General features: G+C 41.2%; 6 protein-coding genes and 1 long non-coding RNA gene across 15 annotated transcripts in view; 2 read left to right on the top strand and 5 right to left on the bottom strand.

Moving 5' to 3' along the window:
• Positions 1–2,884, bottom strand: part of LOC117136816 (transmembrane protein KIAA1109 homolog) — a 28,583-nt gene extending 25,699 nt beyond the window's left edge. For all 8 annotated transcript variants that reach the window (XM_033297889.1, XM_033297914.1, XM_033297906.1 and 5 more), the window contains exon 1: positions 2,259–2,884. In XM_033297889.1, the coding sequence (XP_033153780.1) occupies positions 2,259–2,381 (123 nt within the window). In that variant the 5' untranslated portion in view covers positions 2,382–2,884. The remainder of the gene's footprint in view (positions 1–2,258) is intronic.
• On the bottom strand, positions 72–1,501 carry LOC117136897. The gene has a single exon (XM_033298014.1). The coding sequence runs from the start codon at positions 1,110–1,112 to the stop codon at positions 351–353; it is 762 nt and encodes a 253-aa protein (XP_033153905.1). The 5' UTR covers positions 1,113–1,501; the 3' UTR covers positions 72–350.
• A 542-nt stretch (positions 2,885–3,426) lies between the features above and the next one.
• On the top strand, positions 3,427–4,282 carry LOC117143950 (electron transfer flavoprotein regulatory factor 1). The gene is made up of 2 exons (XM_033308888.1): positions 3,427–3,606; positions 3,713–4,282. The coding sequence occupies exons 1-2, from the start codon at positions 3,565–3,567 to the stop codon at positions 3,926–3,928; spliced, it is 258 nt and encodes an 85-aa protein (XP_033164779.1). The 5' UTR covers positions 3,427–3,564; the 3' UTR covers positions 3,929–4,282.
• A 1,521-nt stretch (positions 4,283–5,803) lies between these two features.
• Positions 5,804–10,693, bottom strand: LOC117143939 (carbohydrate sulfotransferase 13). The gene is made up of 3 exons (XM_033308861.1): positions 10,308–10,693; positions 6,397–6,868; positions 5,804–6,340 (listed from the first exon to the last, which is right to left on the bottom strand). The coding sequence occupies exons 1-3, from the start codon at positions 10,593–10,595 to the stop codon at positions 6,111–6,113; spliced, it is 990 nt and encodes a 329-aa protein (XP_033164752.1). The 5' UTR covers positions 10,596–10,693; the 3' UTR covers positions 5,804–6,110.
• LOC117143940 lies at positions 10,654–12,564 on the bottom strand. The gene is made up of 3 exons (XM_033308876.1): positions 12,143–12,564; positions 11,449–11,520; positions 10,654–11,074 (listed from the first exon to the last, which is right to left on the bottom strand). The coding sequence occupies exons 1-3, from the start codon at positions 12,515–12,517 to the stop codon at positions 10,676–10,678; spliced, it is 846 nt and encodes a 281-aa protein (XP_033164767.1). The 5' UTR covers positions 12,518–12,564; the 3' UTR covers positions 10,654–10,675.
• Positions 12,565–12,763: 199 nt separating this feature from the next.
• LOC117150217 (mitochondrial pyruvate carrier 3) lies at positions 12,764–13,985 on the top strand. Of its 2 annotated transcripts, XR_004460749.1 has the most exons (4): positions 12,764–12,956; positions 13,010–13,050; positions 13,206–13,575; positions 13,741–13,985. XR_004460749.1 is itself a non-coding variant. In XM_033317015.1 (3 exons), exons 1-3 carry the CDS (start codon positions 12,851–12,853, stop codon positions 13,479–13,481), a joined length of 423 nt encoding a protein of 140 aa, XP_033172906.1. In that variant the 5' UTR covers positions 12,764–12,850; the 3' UTR covers positions 13,482–13,708. The 2 variants fall into 2 exon arrangements, 1 of the variants encoding a protein (XP_033172906.1); XM_033317015.1 differs by lacking the exon at positions 13,741–13,985 and having other exon boundaries at positions 13,206–13,708.
• On the bottom strand, positions 13,827–22,573 carry LOC117150219. Its single transcript, XR_004460750.1, has 2 exons — positions 21,089–22,573; positions 13,827–14,646 (listed from the first exon to the last, which is right to left on the bottom strand). It is a non-coding gene; the product is annotated as an uncharacterized LOC117150219 (long non-coding RNA).
• Between the last annotated feature and the right edge of the window lie 653 nt (positions 22,574–23,226).

Raw genomic sequence — 23,226 nt, 5'->3', positions numbered from 1 at the left:
TCCATAACATAACATAATTAAACAATAGTTTATTGCCGTTGTGGGTTTAAAAATTTATTTTTGAAAGTATTAAAACAATTTTTATAAATCCTTTTAAATTTGGGCCACTTTTCATATCATTGTCTTCAGGAATAGAAACCATCTTTGTAGAAAAAAAATCATGTACAATTTTCAATTATTTCGAATATTTTCCATGATTATAACCAAAATGAGAAAGTCCGAGAATTACGTAAAATTTTGTAAAATATCCCTCTTGAATATGGCAGTGGACAGGGTTTTTTAACTGGACTTTAATGTGTACACAATCAGAGACATTTAAATGGGCAGCTGTGCAGTGATTTCATGATTCCCTACGAATACCACGACTCGAGGACCTTGCAGGGTGTGTCTGTGAATATGAAACCGGTTAAGTGGTCACTCTGCTCCTCCTCAATGATGGTGCAGCCATTGGCAAAGGTTAGGTTTAAGCCACGGCCAAGGAGCTGGGCCTCCAGGGACTGCTTCCGGATACAGTGGGCGCCCCGGAAATAGGCGCGACCAGTCAGGGGATTAATAAAGTCCGCCCAATAACCATTATCCATGATCTCACGCGAATTGAAGCTGGCGAAATGAACGAAAGAGCGTATGGCCTTGTTAGCATCTGTGTCCTTGTATCGCATTCCAATCATGCCGAAGTTCATCGAGCTGCCAAAGCGGGCATACGGATGCTGGAACAGGCGACGCATGTAGGTTACCAGCAACTTGGGGCAAGCCACCACACACATTTCGGTAGGTGCTACCAAAGAGTCGAAATTGGTATCGTTTTCCTTGACCAAAGTCTGTTCATCGGCCATATAGTAGTTGCTGGTATAAGGCTGATCCACCGAAGAAATAAGGCCCTGATACGCTGGACCCACGCAGTTTGGCATGTAGAACAGATCAGTGTGGCGGCTGTGAAGGATGGGACACTGATGATTCATCACTCCCTGCTCATCCTCCGGCTCCGTGTCGTCGAGGTCGTCGAAAAAAACCAACTCGGGAAAGCTGCTGCTCCCACTGGATCTCCGTATGTGGGATATAATCTGGCCATTTCGCGTCGAGAGGCCTTGAATCACCGTTCGCAAAGCCTGCATATCTGACTATGGATGGTAGGACCTGGAAGGTTGCCGCAGTTGCAAGGTTCCTCGAGTACTCGGATTCTCTTCGCGTGAACCCACGAAAATGATTTTACTCCTCAAATTTTTGAGGATATAGGAAATTTTGATGATTTGTTAAATGACTGCGTTTTAGAACGAACGACTGAAAGATTTCATGTGTGCCCCGTCGTTTTTGATAATTTTTAATTAATGCTAAATTATACCACTCCCAAAATATGGTAGTCTTTATATAGAGTGGATAATGGCTTTTATGACCGGCCTCATTGAACGCTAGACCTTGAGTATCAAATAAAAAATCGGATTTAATAGAAGAATGTCTGAAGGGTTGGTGTTTTAAAGGAATCGAAACTTGACAGATTAATTTTGATTTATAAACCCAAGTTTACTCAAGCTAATTCTTACTTCTCAAACGATTGATCCACATAAAAGTTAGTAACTGAAAATGTTTACCAGCTGTGGACTTTAATTGCACAAACAAGTAAACTACATTTAAAAACAAAACCCCTTGTGTAATGTTAATACAATGAATTATGCCAATAAGATAAGATTAAGTAAAGTCAGTTAATCGCTAAATAAAAACCTAATTGCCACCATTTATTATGGAATTAACCTATAGGGCTTACTATTCTTACTTAAAATGTCTTTTTAGTTAGATTAAAGACCCAAGTGGATATTCATTTTGACTTTATAAATGTTCTTAATCCCAATAAAAGAGCTAAGATACTTCATAAAATTGCTCTTGTTTAGGCCGTATTTTTAAATAACACTTGATGTCGTCTATCTTTAAATGGAATATAGTTGAATTAAAAAGATAGACGATTATAAAAGAAAGCTATGGGAAATCTATATTCCGATTAGAGCTCTAGATCAGCCTAGAAACCAGTAGTCTTATCTTCGGCGGGCGGCGGAGTGACAAGTAGGCGGAGTATGTGTGTGTCAATAACCAAATCCCGCTGAATGATAAGCTTTCCGCTGCTCCCTTTGACCATTGAACCAATAAACGTGGAGATAAAGGCAGTCGTCGGCTGATTCACTGGCATGCCAGTCGTATTAATCAAATTATACACATATGTATGCCCTCATCATGGGTATCAAGTTTCGCATTCTGAAGCGTATTCTCACCATGCGCGCATCCAGATTCATGTCGTTCAAGGAGACATTGTGGGTGCTGTTCCAGGTGCCCACTTCTGGGAATCCCATGGGCAGGCTGTCATCGCTGGTGTCCTCCACTTCTAACGCCTCCATCGCCGCTTTTCTCTGTGTGTATGTGGGCGGGGCGGAGCGGTGCGGTGTGTGCTGGGATTCGCCTGCTGCGTTTGTTGATGTTGCTGTTGTTGCTGCTGCTACTCAGGTTTTGCACTCGCGATTAGCGATTGCTCATAGCCGCGCTCATTATCACCGATCACAGGCTATGTATATCATTCGATTATGGATTGCACACATTGGGCTCTTTAATTTTAAATTAAATTTACTATTCTACACACACACTTTAACTGAACGCAGACACACACACACGCACACAGGTTCGATTTTTCCCACTTTGTTTCGGAGGTCGCGGGTGTCTCAATTTTCGATTCGTTTTTTCTCGCCTTCTCGTCGAGGCAGCGCACTGCCTTTTATCACAGCAAGAGTTGCAACTACCCGGTCGCGTTTTAAGCTAGATTAGCTCATTAATCGCTGGCTATGAAGCGCGAAAAAAATAAAAATAATTTCGCCTCGGACGAAAACACTCCCATCGTTTCTTCTTCTTCGCGAACAGCTGATCGATCAGGGATGCACAACAAGCAGATATTAACTGACTGGCAACGCCAGGTGACGTGCGATAGTCACGGCTCATGGTAGAGATGCGCAGGTTTCTGGTGAAGATGGCGCGTAAAATTGTCTTTTGAATAATACAAAATTTCAATAAAACAGATAACGTTGTAAAACAAAATGTACTTGCTTTTATTTTAGTTTTAAAACAATCATAGAATGTATAGTAACATAGTCTTAGCTTTGAAGTAATAGTCTGGGTTTTTAATATCACGATAAACTAATTAAAAACAATAAATTCAACATTGATTACAGTATTGAAATGGTCATTAGTATAGTTATTGTTTCAATCTACCTAACGAAATGCATTGTCAAAAGGTGCCCAATAAATTACGCTCAAAATATACTATTCATATCATATATGAATCTCTGTTTAGTTTCCAACTTCACGAGTCACGAATAAGTCACGACCTAATCTAGACTAGTATGTGCCTCCGCCAAAAGCACTCACGCTGCCATCGATATCGGGGAACCCACGGCTACGCGTTAGTCCCTTTCAAACAGCCGTGTGATTCACTTCGCTCGTAATAAAATAAACTGAAAGCAGAGAAAAGCTGCTGCAAATCAGTTGTTAACTTGCATTTAACAAACAAACCAATTCCGCTGACCACTGGTGATGTCACAGCTGCGCTCGAAAGTCATTAGCCTCTACAAGCACGTAAGTTGCGCACAGTTTACCGGCGGCACGTGCACCCCCACCCACCCAAAAGAAAGAAAAACCGAAAAAAGACCATCCCCAATTGACATTGCGTAAACACTTGCAGTTGCAGTATTTGGGCCGCGAATATCCCGGCCTGAACGGGCCGCAGAAGTTCAGGAAGCAGATCCACGATGCCTTCATGAACCACAAGGACGAGCAGGATCCCAAGAAGATCGTCGCCCTGCTGGCCCAAGGACGCTACTTGGCCAAGGAGGTGGAGGCCCTGTACTCCCTGAAGAAGTACCGTAGTGTCAAGCAGCGCTATAGCTACAATGACTAAGTGGGCGGAACGTAAAACGGCGGGCGGGAGGCGTGGCAGCGATGCGGAAATCGCGGCGAAAATTCAAGGACTGATGCTGGGGATTGGGGGGAGCACGAAGATGGAGGTGTAGAAAGAATCATGAGAATATGATACGTTTCGCCTTGCTTGTCGCACACAAAAACCCAAAAAATATACACACATACTTACTGATATGCATATTGTTCGGCCAAAAAAAAAAAAACGCAACCCAAAACACAATAATAATTTCGAATGTCTTGTCAATGTCCAACTTAAAGTTTGTTATTGAGGCACCAAAAAAAAATCGAAAAACGGGCAGTAGCGAATAAACGAAGCAGCCATTGAATAAACCAATTGAGTTTTATGATTTCAAAACAAATGTGTCTTTTGCTACAAAAATAGCCGCGGCATTTGTTGGCCTTCAATGGTAACTTGTGTGGTATTATCATTCTGGGAAATAGTATAGCATTAATTAGCCCTATTCCCATTTCAGGTGTAAGTTCCACTTTCCTTCTGATTGGTGACCTTGAAGGGATTCCGCCGGAAGGGGCCTGGCAGGTGTATGTTTATCTGGGTCTAATACCTTGATCAAAAAGTTCCCGGAATCACCACCGTGTGGCGCTTTCAGTCACCCGATTTTAGTTCTCTTTTTTTTTTTAGGTTGGCACAACCCTCATTGACATTCTATAAAATTTTCAGCTTGATAGTGTGACATTTGTAAAAGTGACGCCGTATTGAGTACATCTACGATTGTGCGTGTTCTCGATTTTGTACTATTTTGAAACAACTCGTGGATCTTGCACCACGATAACGCACCGTCGCACAATGCCATCATTATCCGTGAACATTTGGCTAAAAACGGAACGAATACCATTCAACAACCACCGAATTCTCCTGACTTGGCTTCTGCGACTTTTTCCTATTCGGTCGACTCAAGAAACCGCTCCGTGGAACACGTTTCAGCACCCGGGATGAAATCATGGAAAAATCGAAGATGGCTTTGATGGCCATACCGCAAATTGAATATGAAAAATGTTTCAAGGATTGGATCAAGCGCTGGCATAAGTGCGTTGCAGTCGATGGGGAGTACTTTGAAGGGGACAATATCGATTTTGATGTATAATCTTGTATTTTTAATTTTCTGAATAAATTCCGGGAACTTTTTGATCAAGGTGGTATTTCGGATATGTCGCAGTGATAAAAAAGTATCTATCAGATATTCGGTGCGCCTGCCAACATGACCGAGTGCGTTGGGCGCCGTCTCGCCGTCGCGTATTGACAATACTGCGTATTTAAATTCATCTGACCGCTGATCGCAGGTCGCCCCAGTACGAGTATACCTATAAATATATACACGCTGACCATTTAAGCGTCCATGTTTTGGTGATAAACAATCGCCGACGTTTTCGAGCTGATTGAGCTTTTCGTTTCGCGCTGACGAGAACATGAAAGCTCTTTTGCAATGCAACTAAAGATCTACGTTCATGCCATTCACTATTCAATGTTATCAGCGAGCTTTTCACTGATAACAGAGAGCAGGAATGTCAGTGCGAAAAGCGCGCGCTCATTGTAAGTAGATTGTTACATGATAAGCTGTCAGTTATTTTCGTATTTACGTAGGCTGTTTGATCGGCACTTTCAAAGACAAACGAGATTTAAATAATATACAAAGCTCATTAAATTACTTAAATATATAAAATAATAAAAAGCGTTTATCAACAGTCCTATTTATATAAATTAACTATATTAGTTTGACTTTAAAACCCTGTAATTATCCTTATTAAAGAATATTTCATAAATTTCTTGAAAGAGCTGAAAACCTTTGGGATTTGTAATATAATAAGCATTATTAAATAAATTAAATCAAATTGGCAGTTTTAATGCAACTACGTACTATATTTAATGGGTAATGTAATAATTTAACACTAATCGATTGACACTTTGAATTGCCTAATATATATAAAACCTTAGAGGATGAAACATTAATAATTATAATTAAGTTTTACAGTCAAAACCCTTGGAAACATTTGTGCGCGAAGCGGTATGTATACAGAACAAAAATAATATTCGCATGGGAGTGCACCTAAGTCTACAAGTCCTAGCCTAAAATCACAATCTTTTCCAGTGGAAAGCGTTATGGTGGTGACTTGGGGATGTTGAGAGAGCAGCTAGCTATTCACATTTAGCCAAACTCAAAGCCGAGCACCTCGTCCAGTGCGTAGTCAAACAGTCGAAAGTCGTCCTCATAAATATCGTACAACTTGCGTATGGCACCGATGGGCAGGGGATCGAAGTAGTTGCGCAGATTGGCTCGAGTGCTCGACGGTTTGTGACCAGTGGGGAATGTTAGATTGTCGGCTCCAGCCAGGTACAGAGCCAGCGCTGAGTCATCCAAGAGAGTGTCGTATTTGCCTGGGAAAGTTGTATGGTAATCAATGGTATCTCGGTAATACGATCTTGCAACTCACCCACTACGTTGTACTTCATTACACAGGGATTGCACAGCTTGGCTATAACCTCCCAGTGCTCGTTGTAGTCCGACTGATTGGCTCGACTCAGCTCCGGGGTGACCAGATATTCGATGAACTCCCCAAAGCTGACGTCATCGCCGCGTTCCAACGAATTGTTGCTGGCTCCCGGGCGCAGCTCCTTCACGATTTGGCGGCCAACGCGCGACTGGAAGTAGCGGGCACTGGGGGAATCACCCTCCAACTTATTCCGATAGGCGGAGAGAAGACGCTCGAGCGGATGTCGCACCAGGATAAATCGCGTATACTCGTCGCTGAGAACTTGTTGCTGTTCCGCTTCGGACAGATCGTAGAGCTTAGTGAACATGCCCACGGAGTGGGCCAGGGATCCGGGAATCTGGAGGGGATCGGTTCCGTTGTGCCACTTGTTTGTGAGCATCATTAGCACACGCTTCCAGTTTGTGCAGGCAACCTGGAAAACGAAGAATCATATTCATGGATTTGTTTAGTTGAACACTATTCTTCGGCCAATTAAGCCAAATAAACAAGAAAAATAATTCCTCTTCGTTTACATTATGAAGAATTTCAGACTGAAGGTTACGTTCCTTGAAAAGTGGAAAAAAGATTTTGGGGCGGAGGAGTGAATCACTCGGTTCTTGAGCATTTCGCCAATGAACATAATGATAGGGAAGCACCGATAAGCAGGAATACATCAACCCTTTTTCCAAAAAATTGTTAATGAGTGGATTGTGTAGATAATGGACTGATTTATCTATGTGCAGGTGTCATCCCGCACACTCACCTCAAAACTATTTACAACTCACTGATAGTCATTGGAAATGTTTATAAATTGGCTATTATTAATGACTGGCAATTATATTTTAATTAAATTCTAATAGATTAACCTAATTAAAAGTGTTCTGACACAATAATCGAACTGTGATTAGACAACTAATTAAACGAAATTAAGCACTACATTTACTTCATAAATTGAAAGTTAATAATAATTGCAGATGATATGAGGATTTTATGAAGTCTAAATGAAGTGAAATTGAGGCCAGTAAGCCAATTCAATATGTATAAAGAAATATGTCAAAAGAAATTCCAGTTCTTTTTCGAGAAACGAGAGACAAGAGGAACCGGCACTAAAATTTCATTTTTTATTGCGACTTTCTGGGGTCAAGCGTTAAATGAAATCTCCTCAACATATGACGAGCTGAATTACTTTGCTTTTAATTGCCAAGTGCAATAAATTATAATCTTCGCCAAGAGAGATGGCCGGATGGGTTTCCCTACTAGGAGGCATTGGGCAATAAGTCAAGTTGCTAAAGTGAACTAACAACTAGGCAAACTAAGCACATAAATACGAGTCGGAGTGTATATACAAAGGCATTTCGTTGGGCGGCCAATGTCGAGCCCAATTAAACACCACAAAAACATTTCACATTACAAAAGCAAACAAATCCCGTGTACGTTTAGCCAGTGGAAAGCGTAGGTAAAATGTGAGGCAATATACAGAAATACACGAAAAGATCAGCGTCGAGGTTAAGATATGTCAAAATGTCGATCTAAAGTGAAATGCACAATGTTATTTTAAGCACAAATTGAAAAGCGTTCGCTATTCCCCGTCACTTATCTCAAATGATTGACTGTTTGCAAACACTTTCTAAATAATCCAAATCCTTAGACAACTATTCCATTTTTAAACAAGTCAGCTTGCACTGAGTTTAAACAACTTTCAAAACTTCGGGAAGAGCCAATATGCCACATGAAATAAAATGAGAAACTTAATATCAGTCGTATTTACGACTTCTTAATCTTTGATTTTTGAGAATCCATATTTTAATTTAGTTAGTCAAACTAATCTAGGCATCTAGAAGCCATTTCCGATACCGGATAGATATAGAATTCATAATCACTTGCAAATTGTTGGATAACCTCCAAATACGTAAGCGATAAACGCAACATTTTACATCTAACGCAATTTTTTTATGGCCATTAAAGCAACACGCGATGGTCACATAAAGTTACCGACCAGAGTGGCGAGCCCCCCTTTTGGAGGGGGGTAAGGTGGAGCTTGTTGTAGAGGGTATTGGCCAAGGGTAAACATAAACAATTTACGACTTCATGGAAGAACGAGCCGAGGGAACATGCAAAGCTAGCCACTCAACAAGTGGCGAATGGGAATGCGAAACCAGCAATTGAGATCTGTAAACGCTCCACTGACCCCTCCTGCGTGGTGAAATCGAAACCAGTCGCGCCAAGTGGGATGATAGTCATTGAAGAAACGCCAAGATAACAGGGAACGTGTGTCGAGGCATTCAGGTGGCATGTTACCCAAACACGCCCCCCGGCAAATGGAGAACACCTCAATGGCACACAGTGTGTCTAGCTGACTTAGTGAAATGTGGCTTTAACTTAGTAAGTTCTACGAGATCAGATAGTTCGAGTCCAGTCGATTTGAGCAGAGTAAACCATGTAATTATCTCAGCGGTGTAACAGTTTAACATTCTAATTTGTTTACTATTTTAAATTACTTTAATCCCTATAATCTATACACTTGCGTGCATAATGAATAAATTTTAATAAAATAAAAAAGGTGAAGTACGATCACTAGTATTTTGCAGATGTCAGGGTTCAAAGGGCAACGACAACATGAGACGCCAAGCTATTTCCGTACCACTCAACCACCTTCAAACACCAAAGAAACCAACACCTGCAATCTAATCGCATAGTTTTGGTTTGATGTTTTCCAATAACTCACTCGAAGTGATAAGGGAAAAGCTGTTGAGGCAATTTCCGATCCGATAGCTGATTCCCCAAAAAATTTAATTTCCTAATCCAATTAGGCAAATCCAATGAGGTTGGGCAGCACATTAATTTAATGAATAGATTACTCCTATCTAGAGCCATGCGCGTCATAGGATGGCCACTATATAAATATATATTTTAATAACGATTATCAAATGGAGTCCATAGCAACGTTTCAAGACATTTTGGCCTTTGACTTGAATCTAAAAGATTTGAGCTGACTGGCAATGGGATGCAAATGGCAACGACTTGCAAATGGCTGGCCTATAATTGCCGGCCATTTGAGAGAGGAGGTCATTATTGCATTATTGCAACTTGCCGTGGAATTCTTGCCGCTGTAATTGATCGTTAAATCGCGTGAAATCAGCACTATTATTGTATGCACATGTATAAAGCTGACACGAGAATCGACGCCTCTTTTCGATAAGCCAGAAGTGGCGCGAGCTTAGCAATCAAATGCACTCGTTATGGAACACTCTGTAAATCTAATCAAATAAGTCGCACTGTAAGGATTTTATGACTGGAAATCTGATTATTTGGAGGACTGTCTGCGATGTCGTTTCACATAGCTGGCGTCTAATTGTAGGCCAAACAAACAAGCATACATACATACATATTATCAAGCATCATTTATGCCGATGCCGATGCCAAAAGCCGCAGCGTCAACAAAACCTCAGCATGTGCTTCAAATTGAATTTGATGAAAAACAAGTTTCTATAAACAAAGCGGAGGCAAAAGCTGAAAACACAGATGCCGATTTTGACTAATGTATGCTGCGGTCTTTTGATGGCACAGCACATGGCAACCGCCGGAGAAGATTTATCAACACATTTATGTTTGGAGATTGCTGTTGTTTGATCTGCGATCAAATTAAAGTAATTCATGGATGCACCGCTTACTGAGCATTATATATCCTGCAAAATGAATTTGAAAACTTAAAAAAGAAAATAAGTAAATAAATTCAACATAAAACAAGTAATCAAAATATTTAGCTGAATAAGCCCATTTCATACAAAAGACAACCACATGCCCCTATCTCGCACCCTAATTCGCAGAGCCAGCATTTGAATGTATTCCCCTTTCAGTTGATTCAACCATACCTTCGGCACATAGCAGTATAGCAGTTTGTGCTCTTTGTCCACGATCATGTGGTCCATCTGCAGCTCGCTGAGATCCTCCAAAGTTTGTGTGTGGTCGCCGAGCAGCTCGCATTGGCGCTGCATGAACTCCTGGCGTTGTATATTAATGGTTTGCGTGAGCTCCAAGCTCCGGCGGGTTATTTTAACGTTGTTATTATTGCCATCCTCGAACGGAAGGCCAGTGGAGAAATTTCCCAGGAGCGAAAAGCATATTGAAATGCAAAACGAAATCCAAACCAGTTGATCCATATTAACCGCGATTTGCTGCCCGACTTTCCAATCGGTAGGTTGACAATCGTTTGAGGTACTATCATTGGTTTTGGCTGTCTTCAACTCTGTCGCTGGCGACCGAAATACTTGACGCGATGGACGAACTTTAGGGTGGCTGCGTTCTCAATGCCCAGCTCCTTTAAAGTAGCCCTGCCGCTGGAGCGTTGGTCGTCGATCGGCTGATTCGTGTCCACGTTGAGCAGTCCAAAACAGCGCCATAGAAACCGCCACGAGACGAACGCGCGATGATCATGCCCGTTGCGCTGAGCGGAGTGAACTAACTCGCCGGTGGAGCTGGCCACCGCAACTGGTTGCCGTCGTTCGTCGGAGTCGTCGGCGATTCCCCGACGCCGAAGACGCTCTTCGCACCGCTCGCGTTGGCTGCGCTTGTGCTGTGCCCGTGAGATCAAAGCAATTGCCCTCTTCAGCTGAGCGATCGTGGGCTCGTGCTGGTCGAGCTGCAAGAAAACGACCAGTTAGAGAAGAATCGTTTGTTAAGAGATATGAAGAGAGTTTAAGGGATAGGTTTAAGCCAAGCCAAGGGATAGCCAAATTAGGATAGAGTGGTTCTGGAGTCAAAGAAATCGCGTAAAAATGGTTAGCACCCAAAGCTTTTAGATTAAGGGTGTTGAATAGGTATTAAATTAATGGAATAATACTAGTAGAATAACTGGATAACATCTTATGAATGTTAGAAGGTTCTGACCCACTTTAGCTGCCTTATTATACATGACTTTCAGCTAGAGCTCAAGCTTCTGAGGCGCCAATTGACGATGTTACTGAAAGCAAGTGCAAGCAGCTGCGATATAAATCAATTCAAGGAAATACTGACCACCACTGTGAGGGTGCTGAGTCCATCTCGCTGCACATAGATCGTTGTGGCCCGTCCCTCGGCGATGGCTATCTGGAATTGTAAAATATGTAGAAACTGTAGTACGTTCAGTTCAGGGCAATGGAACCGCGTAACGGGCGCGGATATCTTCATAATAAAAGCCCATCAATTAGCACGTTGATTGTACGGCAGTAGGTCAGTGGTAGTCAATGGCCAATATCGGTGACGAAAGCATCGTCGCAAGAACGAACACCCCAAAGTGCTAATTGCAACTGGTATTAGTGGGTTGGAGGAGTAACTGGTTGGATGGAAGACTTAATGATATTTGCACTTGGGTGGAAATATAGGCGATCTAGTTTTGTCAATCAGATTAAGCATTAAAATCTCTAGATGTAAACAAAATTTGCAAACTTTTATTATGCAGATGAAGGCGTTTTGAACGTCAATTTGCGGAAAATGTGGAATTATCTGGAACTATGTCGAATTAGGAGCATTAAAATGATTGACCGACATTTGTACAATGTTTGAGTGCGTCAAAACACGATTAACATATAAAAGGGAAAACTTTTGCAAAGAATTGATTAGGTTTAAAGCGCAACAATGAAATAAATATGCAAACGTAATGCCAATAGATCCTAAGATATAAGTTAATGTAAGCCTGGAGATCTACTCCGCGGGTTGAACTGGGTATTACCTCCCCTCGCAGTTCCGTGTTTGTTATATCGTGCGGAATGTCCGAGAGAGTCTCAACATCCTGCAGGATGCGTCGTAGTTCCTCGGAAGTGCTGGCCAACATGGCTTTGTGTTCGGCTTGATCAAAGTCGTTCCGCAGGCGGCGGGCATTCTTAACAACACGGGGATTCCTCTTCCGCTTCTTTTTCTTTCCGAGAATTGGTTCATTTCTATTGCGAGCCTCTCGAACTGCCTGTTTGCGTAAATTAAGTGGCATTTTCCGCAGTTTCTTGTAGGTTAGCACATTATTCCTTTCCGTTCTTTTCTCCTTGCGTATAGATGGTTCCATTTGACTTCCTCTGAATGACGAGCGATCTCTATTTGTGTGGCGATCCATTGCAATGTTCCTATTTTTTTACTTTATCTGCAGAAAACAAAACTTGTTTTGTTTCTTTAACAGCTGTTTAATGGCGCTGCCATACTTCTGTACAAATGTTATCGCAGCTATCGATAGTTAGCCCTCATCTCTACAAGACCGCGCATATTTAAACAGCTTTTTAAGTAAAATCTAATGTTCCAAATTGAAAAGTGACCCAGGAAATTGTCGGCTAGCACATATAAAAATAAATAGAGATACGGTTGCCTCAGTTCACTTTGCCTTGGTTATATTTAAAATTCTTTTCTTTTTTTCTTGGAACTTTGGCTTTTAAATTTTTAGTTTTTCTTAAAAATGTCTAAAGGCACTGGACCTTTGTCTAAGTTGTACAATGTTACCATCAGTACTATTGATAAATTTGTTCCAGGTGCAGTTCAGCCACTTTGGCAATCCCCAGCTGGTAGGTAGATCCATTAAATATTACCGAATATGTATTAATTCTTTTCCATTTAGGACCCCGCACTGTGTTTTTTTGGGCGCCAGCGTTTAAATGGGTAGGTACAAATATCTAAATGTTCAATTTAAAAGTAATATAATATTAAATCCAGCATTAGCTGACTTTTACTGTTAGGAAAAGCCTTATTAACAATAGAACAATTAAAGTGGTGGTTTTGCATCGCCAAATTGATTTATTGTTTTATATTTTCAGTCCTTGGTGCTGGCTGGGCTGAGCGATACGCTAAGTCGTCCTCCTGCCAATATATCGCTGAATCAGTGCGGCTCCTTGGCAGTCACGGGCTTGATTTGGTCTCGCTACTCAGTGGTTATCACACCCAAGAACTACAATCTTCTGGCCGTCAACATAGCCGTCTTCATAATCCAGGGTTATCTAATGGTCAAGCACCTGAGGTGGCGCAGCGAGAATTCTCGGAATGCCGTGTTCAATCATTCGCACTTTCCAATCAAATCGGAGGATGATTGGTAGCAAGAAAAGCAGTTTATTGAAAGTTGGCGGTTTTTGATTTCATCATTGTTTGAAATCATCTGAACTGAAAGTGTTATTAAAAGAAATACTTAAGGTCCGGGAAGACTTTCGTTTATTCCTTGAAAAGTCTTTGTAGACTGAAAAACGACTGTTTAGTTAATCGAAAAAGTTAATGCAATCTATAAAGACCGTTCTGTGGCAATAAATGCTTTCCATATTGAATTACACAATGAGAAAATTCTTTTTTTTTGTTTTTCAGAAAGATGATCCAAAAATTATGAGCCTGAAAATGAGAATTCGTTTTCTTTAATGACCAACCACGTCCAAATAAGAACAACCATCACATTTGTTGTGCCGCTCTGAAGCTTTACAGTTTTTATTCCATTTTCTCTTATGCATTCTTGAAATCATCATCGTATAGCTTCTGCTCGAAACTAAGAACTCTATCAATAAAACTAATGTTTCTCGCCCCCGATGTTCTGGGGCGATGGCTTGGGCATGTGACTTACGACTAGAGAACTATAATATAGGAGACGTTGGCATAATAATATGTCTAAGGGATTGGCAATCGGCTTGGGGTCTCCGGCTGAGGTCCTGGATGCCGTGCCAGTGGCTCTTCGTACGGCCGTGATAGTGCGCACAAGCCCCGATTTGATTGGTGATTGGTCGTCCTGTCGCCGGTCGTCCTGCAGCCAATGCGCTGCCTCCAAAAAGGACTCGTCGTTGGCCTCCTGGCCGGGAGGAGGGTGGTGTCCTCGGGTCGGGGGTTGAGTCGTTGGCAGCCCGGCAATGCAGTTGGCAGCACTCTATTTGGCCATTCGCACACACTCACAGACTTTCTGCCCGGCCAACAGGCGTATACTTGATATATTACGTATACCACTCGATGCGCATGTTAGCGAGGCAGAGTATCCTTATGGAATCCTAATGTGTGTGTGTGTGTGTGTGTGTGAAAGGCCCCTTGACACGTTGCCAAAGAAAATGCATTGCAGGGCGGCTGGCTTTGCCTCCGTTTGCCCGAGATGCTCCCTTTCGGCCGGGCTTCGTCGCCGCTGTGCGTTGCGATTGGTTGGTCAGACCTTCGTCGGTTGCAGCGGAAAATCGGCTCGACTTTCTGGGCCTCCTCCCCAATTGGCCAACAAGGTTTCCTTTAGGCCGTCAGCTTCTGCAATGGTAGTAAGAGAAAGGACTCACATTAGTTTTGGCTGCCAAAATAAGATTTTTAGTAGGTTTTGTTGCAAAAGGGCTTTCATTTAATCTCAACAAATTTATTTTGGGAATGTACCAAGAGCAAAATTGCATTTTTGGACCACATACAACTAATTTGTAGTTTCATATCAGAGGAATACTTTTCTGGCCCTTAGACTTACACAAAAAACTAATTTGAATTTTGAATATAAGTCTTTTAACTATAATCCTCTTGTTTAGCAACTTTTATTTGAGATACGACTGTAAAATATTTTATAATTATAAAACTCGTAATCTTATTTTTGATTTTGCTTTTAATATAAATGGTAAGTATTGAATTTTTTAATATTCTATTTAGTTTAATCTATAAGGTATTATTAATGAACATTTATAACAAAACATTTGGGGATTTGACGAAGACGATCTTCCCCAAACTTTATCCATCCGGATTATATATTCTTATCTAGAATTTTCATAGTCCTGGGCCACTGTGCCACGGTGTTGGTCTTCATTGGTGGAATGGGTAATGGGCCTCTGCCAAGATGGTAGCTTGCCAAAATCTTGCCTAGAATTTTTTCTCACGCTCGCTTCCAAAAAAAAAAAAATTTAGAAAAGTGTAGGAAAAATGATGGGGAAGAAAGAAAGCATTTGAGAGACGGGCGGGATGGCAATGAACTTTATTGCGTAATGCGGAATCTTGGCAAGCGGCTCGATGAGACTGGGGAATCCCCCATGCCGATGCTGTCATGTAATTAAAGCGCCACCTGCCGGCCGATGCGTAAACAAATGAAGCCGACTTAATTTATGATCATGGAGTTTTGCCAATAAGTTTTCCAAGAGACGCACGGCAGACACGCCGTCTGCTCCGATCGTTTGCCGCAATGAGCTGCTATGCCCGGCACCCTCATTTCATCTTTACCCTCGTCTGGATGAATGACTTCGGCTGAGTTTTCCCATTGACTCAGGTCAGGAACTATATTATTGAACAGCTGCCAATTGCGGCGAGCCCCAAATATTATCCATTCCAGACCATTCCCCATCCTAATTTCACACGCACGTGTTAAGTTAACGTGAATTATGAGCCATGGCAAGTGGTCCGGAAATGCACCAGAAAGAAGGGACAACACTTGCGTTTAATTGCCTGCGACACAGCTGCTTAATCAATTTATGAGCTTTGGCACATTGAGATAAATAACCATTCGAATATTTTACCTCTTTATTTTCCACATCCATTATTCATTCTTGGACATGGTCGAAATGACTGAAAGTGGCAAATGAGTGATGGCTTTGATGTGGCTTATGTAAGTGAAAATCAGGAAATTCAAAAATTCGAACTAAACTGACACATAATGTTGGCTTTTTGCTTAAATTTAAGATCTTTGCCATTTTAGCTAAGGGAATTTGAAAGGCCATTAAAATATGGTCCTAAATAAACTATGTTTAATTGGTAAGCAAGAAGTAGAGACTTAATTGAACCATTTTATTTTGCTTAAAATAGGGTAAAAAAAGGGGGGAAAGCATTTAAATATTTTAAATTCCCAAAGGCTATAAGAAATCAGATTAAATGCTTGAAAGCGCCAAAAAAGAATATATTTTATAATATTTAAATGTTTTGCCCCGTTCTGCACACCGAACGAATTAGTAAGAACGTATCTATGCGGTCTATCTATATATCCTATATATCCTATAGATGGCAAAAAGTGCAAAGCCTTTGACGTTTTCAACAAATTGCGCTGTCTTTAATTTTCTAATGTGTGTATACATGTATGGGGGTTTTTGCTGTTTTTCAATGATTTTCCTGGGAAGAATATCGCTTGTATTTATTTGTTCTAAAAGCCAAAATGTGAAATTCGCAATTTGGTTGCTTAAAAGTTGATTCCTATGTTTTTTTTTTTTGTTAGCTGTTTCAATTTTCTCTCGTTTGCTGGCTGATTTTGCCTCATTTCGCCGTGTTGAATTTTTCATTTACCTTGCTATTTTCGGACACACTTGACGGGCAGAAGATCGAAGGCGAAAGGCGCAGAATAGCGATAAAAACGTCAAGACCGAAAGAGAAAAGCCCGAGAAAATTGCGCAGAACTGTCGCCTGCCCTTATGTACTCAAAAAAAAAAACATGTATATAGGGGGGGGGGGGGGGGGGGGGGGGGGTGAGGGTGCTCCACCAACCGCATTATATACCACGTATAAATAGTATTCAGACTGCGGCTCTCTATGTGTTCTATGTGTTCTTGGATCTTTGAGTCGCGATGACGCGCAATTGACGCGGGCAAAGACGCGTTGAAAGCGTCGCCGCTGCTTCTATTTTCGTGGACACGACTAATACTTTTGCACCGACTGAGATATAGATTCGGATTCGGCCACAGATACAAATGCATCTGGGCGTATATTTCGTTTTAATCTATTTCAGTTGCTTCATCGAAAATGTGCTCTGTTCTTTTCTTTTTTTCTGCTTCCATCTGTCTGTGTTTTTTCTCTGTGTATAGGGCGACGGCACAAATTGTAATTAGTGTTAGTTTTTCTTAGCTTTAATTAGAATTTTCTTAATTTGCACGTCGGCATGTGTTTTATGGTAAACAAATGAACCTTGAGATGCAGTTAGCCTGCAGTTTATTTATCGAATGTGCAAGCTTTTAATTAGGTTAAATTGATGGTAAGAAACGAGAGGGGTGCGCTGTTGCGCAATCATCTTTATTGTTTAAAGTATTACCCTTTATACGCATTACATCATCAGACAGCATTTTGATCTTCATTTGCATGCAGATTTTCTAGAAATAATATTTCAATCTTTATAATATATTTAAATTGCATAATCACTGAAATTTTTAATCTGCAGTAGCTAGTATTATTAGAGAATCTACATCAAAAATGAAGCTCTTGTAATTCTTATTTTCCAAGCAACTAATATAATTCTTGACTGTATATGTAGCAAAATTTCTGAATAATCTCATTTCCCACATTTAAGCACATTTATCCACCCAAATTTTCTATGCATTTTTGTGAATATTTTTAAACGAACAGGAACAACATTTCACTTTGTATTTATGTATGCATGATATAGCTTTATATGTTTCGTTTATTTTTATTAACTGCAATGAATTATATGAAAAAATAGCATCTACTTTTAAAGATGCGTTGTCACCGCTGTGAAATCTGATGAAAACTGAAAGTCAATCAAAACATCAGCGATAGAAAAACCAAATACCCGAAAATGCGAAAAGATAAATAGAAAATCGTAATCGGAAAATTGGCAGGCTGCAAATATTAACTGTCTGCCAAAAACTGAAAAAAAGCGATGAACTCAAAATGAAAAAAAAAATTGCTTGAATATTGGCCAATAAATTTTACAAGACGTTGACAGTTGGCCAACAGCAAACGGCCTTGCCGAAGGCCAATCAAACGTCATTATTTCGCTTTACCCATGTGTGGTGGTGTGTCTGTGTTGGTGGGTGATAAACACAATCATAATGATAATTGGACACCTGTTGGCAACTGCTGGCTGGTGTCTGGCCAAGAATTCTTTGGCCAATTCAACAACAATCGGTGACGTAGCAGCGAACTGGGCAACTCGTCAAAAATGTGCGTCAGCAATTAAAATCATAATGAGAGTGCCAAGTTAGAGGCGCCACCCCGCCAAAGGAGAACCGCTGCCAAGGCCCCAATCCCCAATACCCGATCCCAATCCCCACACGCCAGCCACGCGACTCGCATTCCACAGGATGCGTTGCCAACGATGATGCCAAAAATCTTGATGCCAAGAAGCCGCCGACAGCGGGCTGCGTTTGTTTATGTTTATGTTCGCGGCGTTTTGGGTTCCAGGGAATGAAAAAAAAAACAGTCCAAAGAATAGGGCGGTAACGGAAGAAAAAAGGCTAAAATATGGAAAAGAGTAGGGAACACACATGATGGGGAAGCAGAAATTCTCTACCAAAAGTGGCAAGCAGTACAGAACCATTTTTAAGACGAGCTTAAAAAGATATACCAAAGTAACTACAATATATAATATACTTATGTTCATTACATTCAAGAGAATTTGTTAAATACAAAACAGAGATCTTAAAAACATAATAAATAATTTGATATAATTTTTAATACAATAACATGTAATGCCCACAAGACGTTTTATTCTGTTTACTTTAAACGTAAAACTATCTTTTTTCTGAACATGGAATAGTATCTTCTTGGTTAGCCAATCAACTTTCTAAGTAGAGAAGCCTGAATCATAAAGTAACGCCTCGCAAGATTGAAAATTGTTAAGTGTTGGGCACTGCAGCAGCAGAAGAATCACCACCGCAGACTTGTAGGCGCTGCCAATTGCAGACTGCGACAATGCGGCGTATACGTAATGCACCCCGACCCGCACACATAACGTATACGCAGTGCAGGACAAAGTTGCGGGCCAAATGCATAACAAATAAATAACAAAGGCCTGACCATCATTATAAAAAAGGCAAAGGAGCGCCGAAGTTGTGAAAGAAAAAAATGTAAGCGGACAGTTCAAAGGATAGCGGTCCGCACTAATAAGTTTTAAGAAAAATGAAAAATCGTTTGTGCATTTTTATAAGTGCAAAAATATGCAAATAGAGTAAATCATTACTGGACTGGACCAAAGGCAGACAAAGTTCTTCCTCAACGATATTTTTTTTTTTTGTTTTGTTTTCGTTGGCTGATAACAGCAGAAGGAGCAAAAGGAAACGCTGGCCAAAATCATAATTTGGCGATTTATTTGTTTGTTTGCCCGTCTAGGCCGTTGAGAATTATGGTTTTGTCTGAAGCCGACACACCATGAGTAGGAATAAATGTGCGACTTCAATGCCGCCATCAATATGCATTTAAAGTCGCTTTGACAATTTCTCACTGGCAATTCAATTAGTTTTAATTGCTCGACTTGGCGGACGTTTAAAAATTCCACCCTTCGTCGCACGGCCATCGATTAAATCAATGCAGAACATAAATCTTCAAGCCTTTCGCTGCACAGAATCTGGAATTTGAATTCCGAATCGAATATCTGGCGGAAGGAAAGATAAAGCGCAGTGACCAGCGGCGGCATGGGAGGACCTTTTGTTGGACATATGCAGCCAGTCAAGAGGAAAAGGAAGGACACAATGCCTTGGACTTGGCTTGGCTTGGCTTAGTTGCCAATTTCCTGGCGAGAAAAAAAACGGGAGAATTATTTGCCAGGATGTCCGAAACATTGTTGGTGTCAACAAATTCCTTTTCAACGGCTGCAAAAAAATGTTCGACCATTGCCAGCTAGAAAAGAAAAAAAAACGAAACGAAGCGAACAGCGAGCAAAGACAAAATTAATGTGGAGACATTAGGGAATGTCCTGCTCCCAGGATGTCCTGCTCTAAGTCCTCGGCAATTAAATATCGTGTTAATTTTTCGACTACCCAACTGCTCTGCACTTTCTGGCCAATTAACTACGCGTAGAGCGATGGGTAGATTTTTAATTGTTTTAATGGGTCGTAAATCTCTTTGTACAACTTTTTGATTGCTGCAGCTAGTTGTTGTTCTTCTTCAGTGCAGACGCTCATAAATTTGGGAATTTAAAATTTCGAAAAATCCAACATAAAACTAGGCAATTTTATGGCTTCAATCGAGAACTACAAAAGCAAATACATATTTGCCAAAATTTAATTGCCCTAAGTACATTGTACTCTGGCGTGTTTTTGTTTCCGTTCAGTCATAAAAGAATAAATCTGTCTGTGAGATTAATTTCTGATATATGAATTTCGTTTCATCTCTGCCGGCATCTGGAGTATGAGAATGGATGGCTTTTTGGTCTGGCCAAAAATGTGGGTGGCATTATCCTTCTAACCCAGACAGCTCATCCTTGGTGGCTGTTCATTGAACCATGAGCACTCGGCGAAGGGTGCCGAAGAAGGCTGTGAGCTCTTTAACATTTTTGGCCAGGCCTATAAATTCGTTTGGGGACCCTGACTAAATTCTAGATAGTCCTTCACCGGGCACGCCCTCCTGCGGCGCATTTAGCATTCCCGTTGTCATCTCTCGGTTGCATTGGACTTATTTATGTGGCGCCAGGCTGTTCCCAGTGCGTTCTTCCCCTTTTGGCTTTACTGTATTTGTATTTGGGGTTAAGGATTTTCCATCTTTTGGTGGGCGATTATTACCATGTGGCAGAAACTCACCGAATTACGGAGTGCTTTTAAGGTTTAGGTTTGTTGCAACTGGATTTCAATGATAATTCCATTGGAAGTATGAGCAAAGGTGTAAATCTTAACTTTTGCTAATGGCAAATGCTGTTATAATATATACTTATTGCTATCACCTGTCTTAAAACGTACTAGAAGTTTGTATATTACTCAAAAGAAACTTAGTAGTCCTTACTAACTATAATCAAAGATATGGTCAAGATGCCTTATCTGCCATTTAAATAAACATTGTAAACTCTACTCACCATTTTGTAGCACTTTTCCGCGCTTAGATGTTTTTCACTCCTTTCTCTTCCTTAGATTTTGTAAATTCCTTTCTTCTCAGCTGTGCTTACATCTTATACTTTCACCACGCCGAAGACTTCCCGCGCTAATTTATATTATATATAATTGTTCGAAAGTGCTCATTATAAAGAAAGATATTTTCGTTATAAAACTTTTGACGTTGTTTTATAAACGTATTGTATTGCACTATTGTTGTATTTCATATTTAGGTCTATATAATATTGGGCTACATTAAGTGCTCAATATTGGTTATATCATATGCGATTATGGTTCATAGTAAGCACTATTTCAACTATTTGAAAAATAGTTATAGGCTGGGTATTTTAGTTTTATGAGTGGTTATTCTTGTCTACTTTTTTTCAATTTTATTACAATGTGTCTATTAGGTGTCTTCATATTATATTTCTTTTTGTTTCTATTATAGTTTTTTTTTTTAATTTTTTTATGTTTTGTTTTAGAAACTGATGTTAAGTTTCTTTTGGGAACTTAGTCCTGTGGATAAGGTTTTTGGTGCATCCTTCGCTGGAGATTCCGATGTTCTGGACGATGCTTATCCTTTGGGGCTTCGCTGGCGATTGCCCTGCTGCGTTTGACATGGAGCCGCGGCCAGGACGAGTTCTTTCATTAAGCCTGGCCAGATGAAACAATCAGCTCCTGCCAAATCGCTTGGGTCCGAGCCAGAGTGCCCACCTCCTCGTCCCTTCGTTCTTGGCACGTTGGTCAGTTCAGTTCAGTTCACAAAGGCACACACTGTTTACACTCACTTTCTAGCACCACAGAGCAACTGGTTGTCATTGGATGTTGTTGGCAGTGCGGAGCAATACTCCTTTTCTTTGATTGTTTATTTAATGTTTCTTATTTGCTGTATGATCGAGACGAACGGGAGTATCCTGGCGGGCAGCGTCAGGTGTTGCGTACTGCCCAGGCTCCACTGTGGTCCATCGTCCAGTGGCCATAAGGCACTGTGTGTCTCTGCGACTGTGTGCCAAGCAGAAGTGGAAATTGAGGGAGCAGAGCTGTCAATTGCCCTGATCTTGGCCCTGATGTTTGAGTTGGCTAATCAAACGCGGACCGTGGCCAAAAAAGTGCGCTGCGTTTCCTCCTCCTCCTCCTGCTGCGCCTCCTGCTCTTCCGCCATCTCCCTGCTCAGTTGGCCACATCCTGCGTCACCTGTTTTTGTTGTTGGCTGGCCACTCTTCTTGGCTGGCTACGCGTCAAATTGAGACCCAAACTCCGCTCAATTGGCAGCCGTGCTGCCGTAGATGCTGCGGATCCAACCCGGACACGGACACGGACACGGACCCAGACCCGGACCCGGATTCAGTTTCTGGCCGGGTCCGGTGTTGGCCGCCCTGCCAGCCTTTTGTTGGCTCGCCACACCAGACGCTACCAGTTTGTTGGCCAACTGACTGACGACTGGCCGCGCGGCCTGCCAAAAAGCGAGCCAGAGGCCCTCGAACGATTGCAACGTTCTGAATTCCCGTTCACGTTCCGTTCCGGCGTTCTCTTTGTCGCAGTTCGTCTCTGCTTTTTGTGTCGTCATCGTCGTCGGGGGCTTCTCCTTGCGTGTGCTCTCTCGCCCCCCGCATGCACTCAGAGAAAATGTTGACTTTCGTCTGGATAATAAAAATAAACAAGTATGCTATTAATGCTTTGCTATTATTATCTTATATCTGAAAAAAGGTAAACAAAATAAAAAAATGCAAATATAAATATTTTTTGAAAAATCCTTTAAACATATCTGAAAAGAAAAGAAAATATATAAATATATATATTTATATATATGTATTATATTATATATTATATATAAATATATTAAATATTTTTCGAAGTGTGTAAGGGCTACGCCTTTCTTGCAATGGCACATCCCGTCCATGCCGCTGCTCCGCCGTCTCCTGACCCCCGAACTTCGTCCAACTGGCGGAGCTCCAAGCGAGCGATCCCTCCTTCCCCTTGGTGAAAATCGTGGCACTTCGTGAGCTCCTCGGAAAATGCTCGTCGCTGCGGCAGAGCTCGTTTTCCTCTGCTGCTGCGAGCTCTCTGCGCTGCCCGCTCATTTTCAAAGTTTTTGAGTAATTTTGAATATTTCTGAGATTCA

This window comes from Drosophila mauritiana, chromosome 2L (genome assembly GCF_004382145.1).
Source record: "Drosophila mauritiana strain mau12 chromosome 2L, ASM438214v1, whole genome shotgun sequence".
Taxonomy (NCBI): domain Eukaryota; kingdom Metazoa; phylum Arthropoda; class Insecta; order Diptera; family Drosophilidae; genus Drosophila; species Drosophila mauritiana.
Note: the sequence above shows the minus strand (reverse complement) of the source record. Positions and strands in the feature narration are given on the sequence as shown.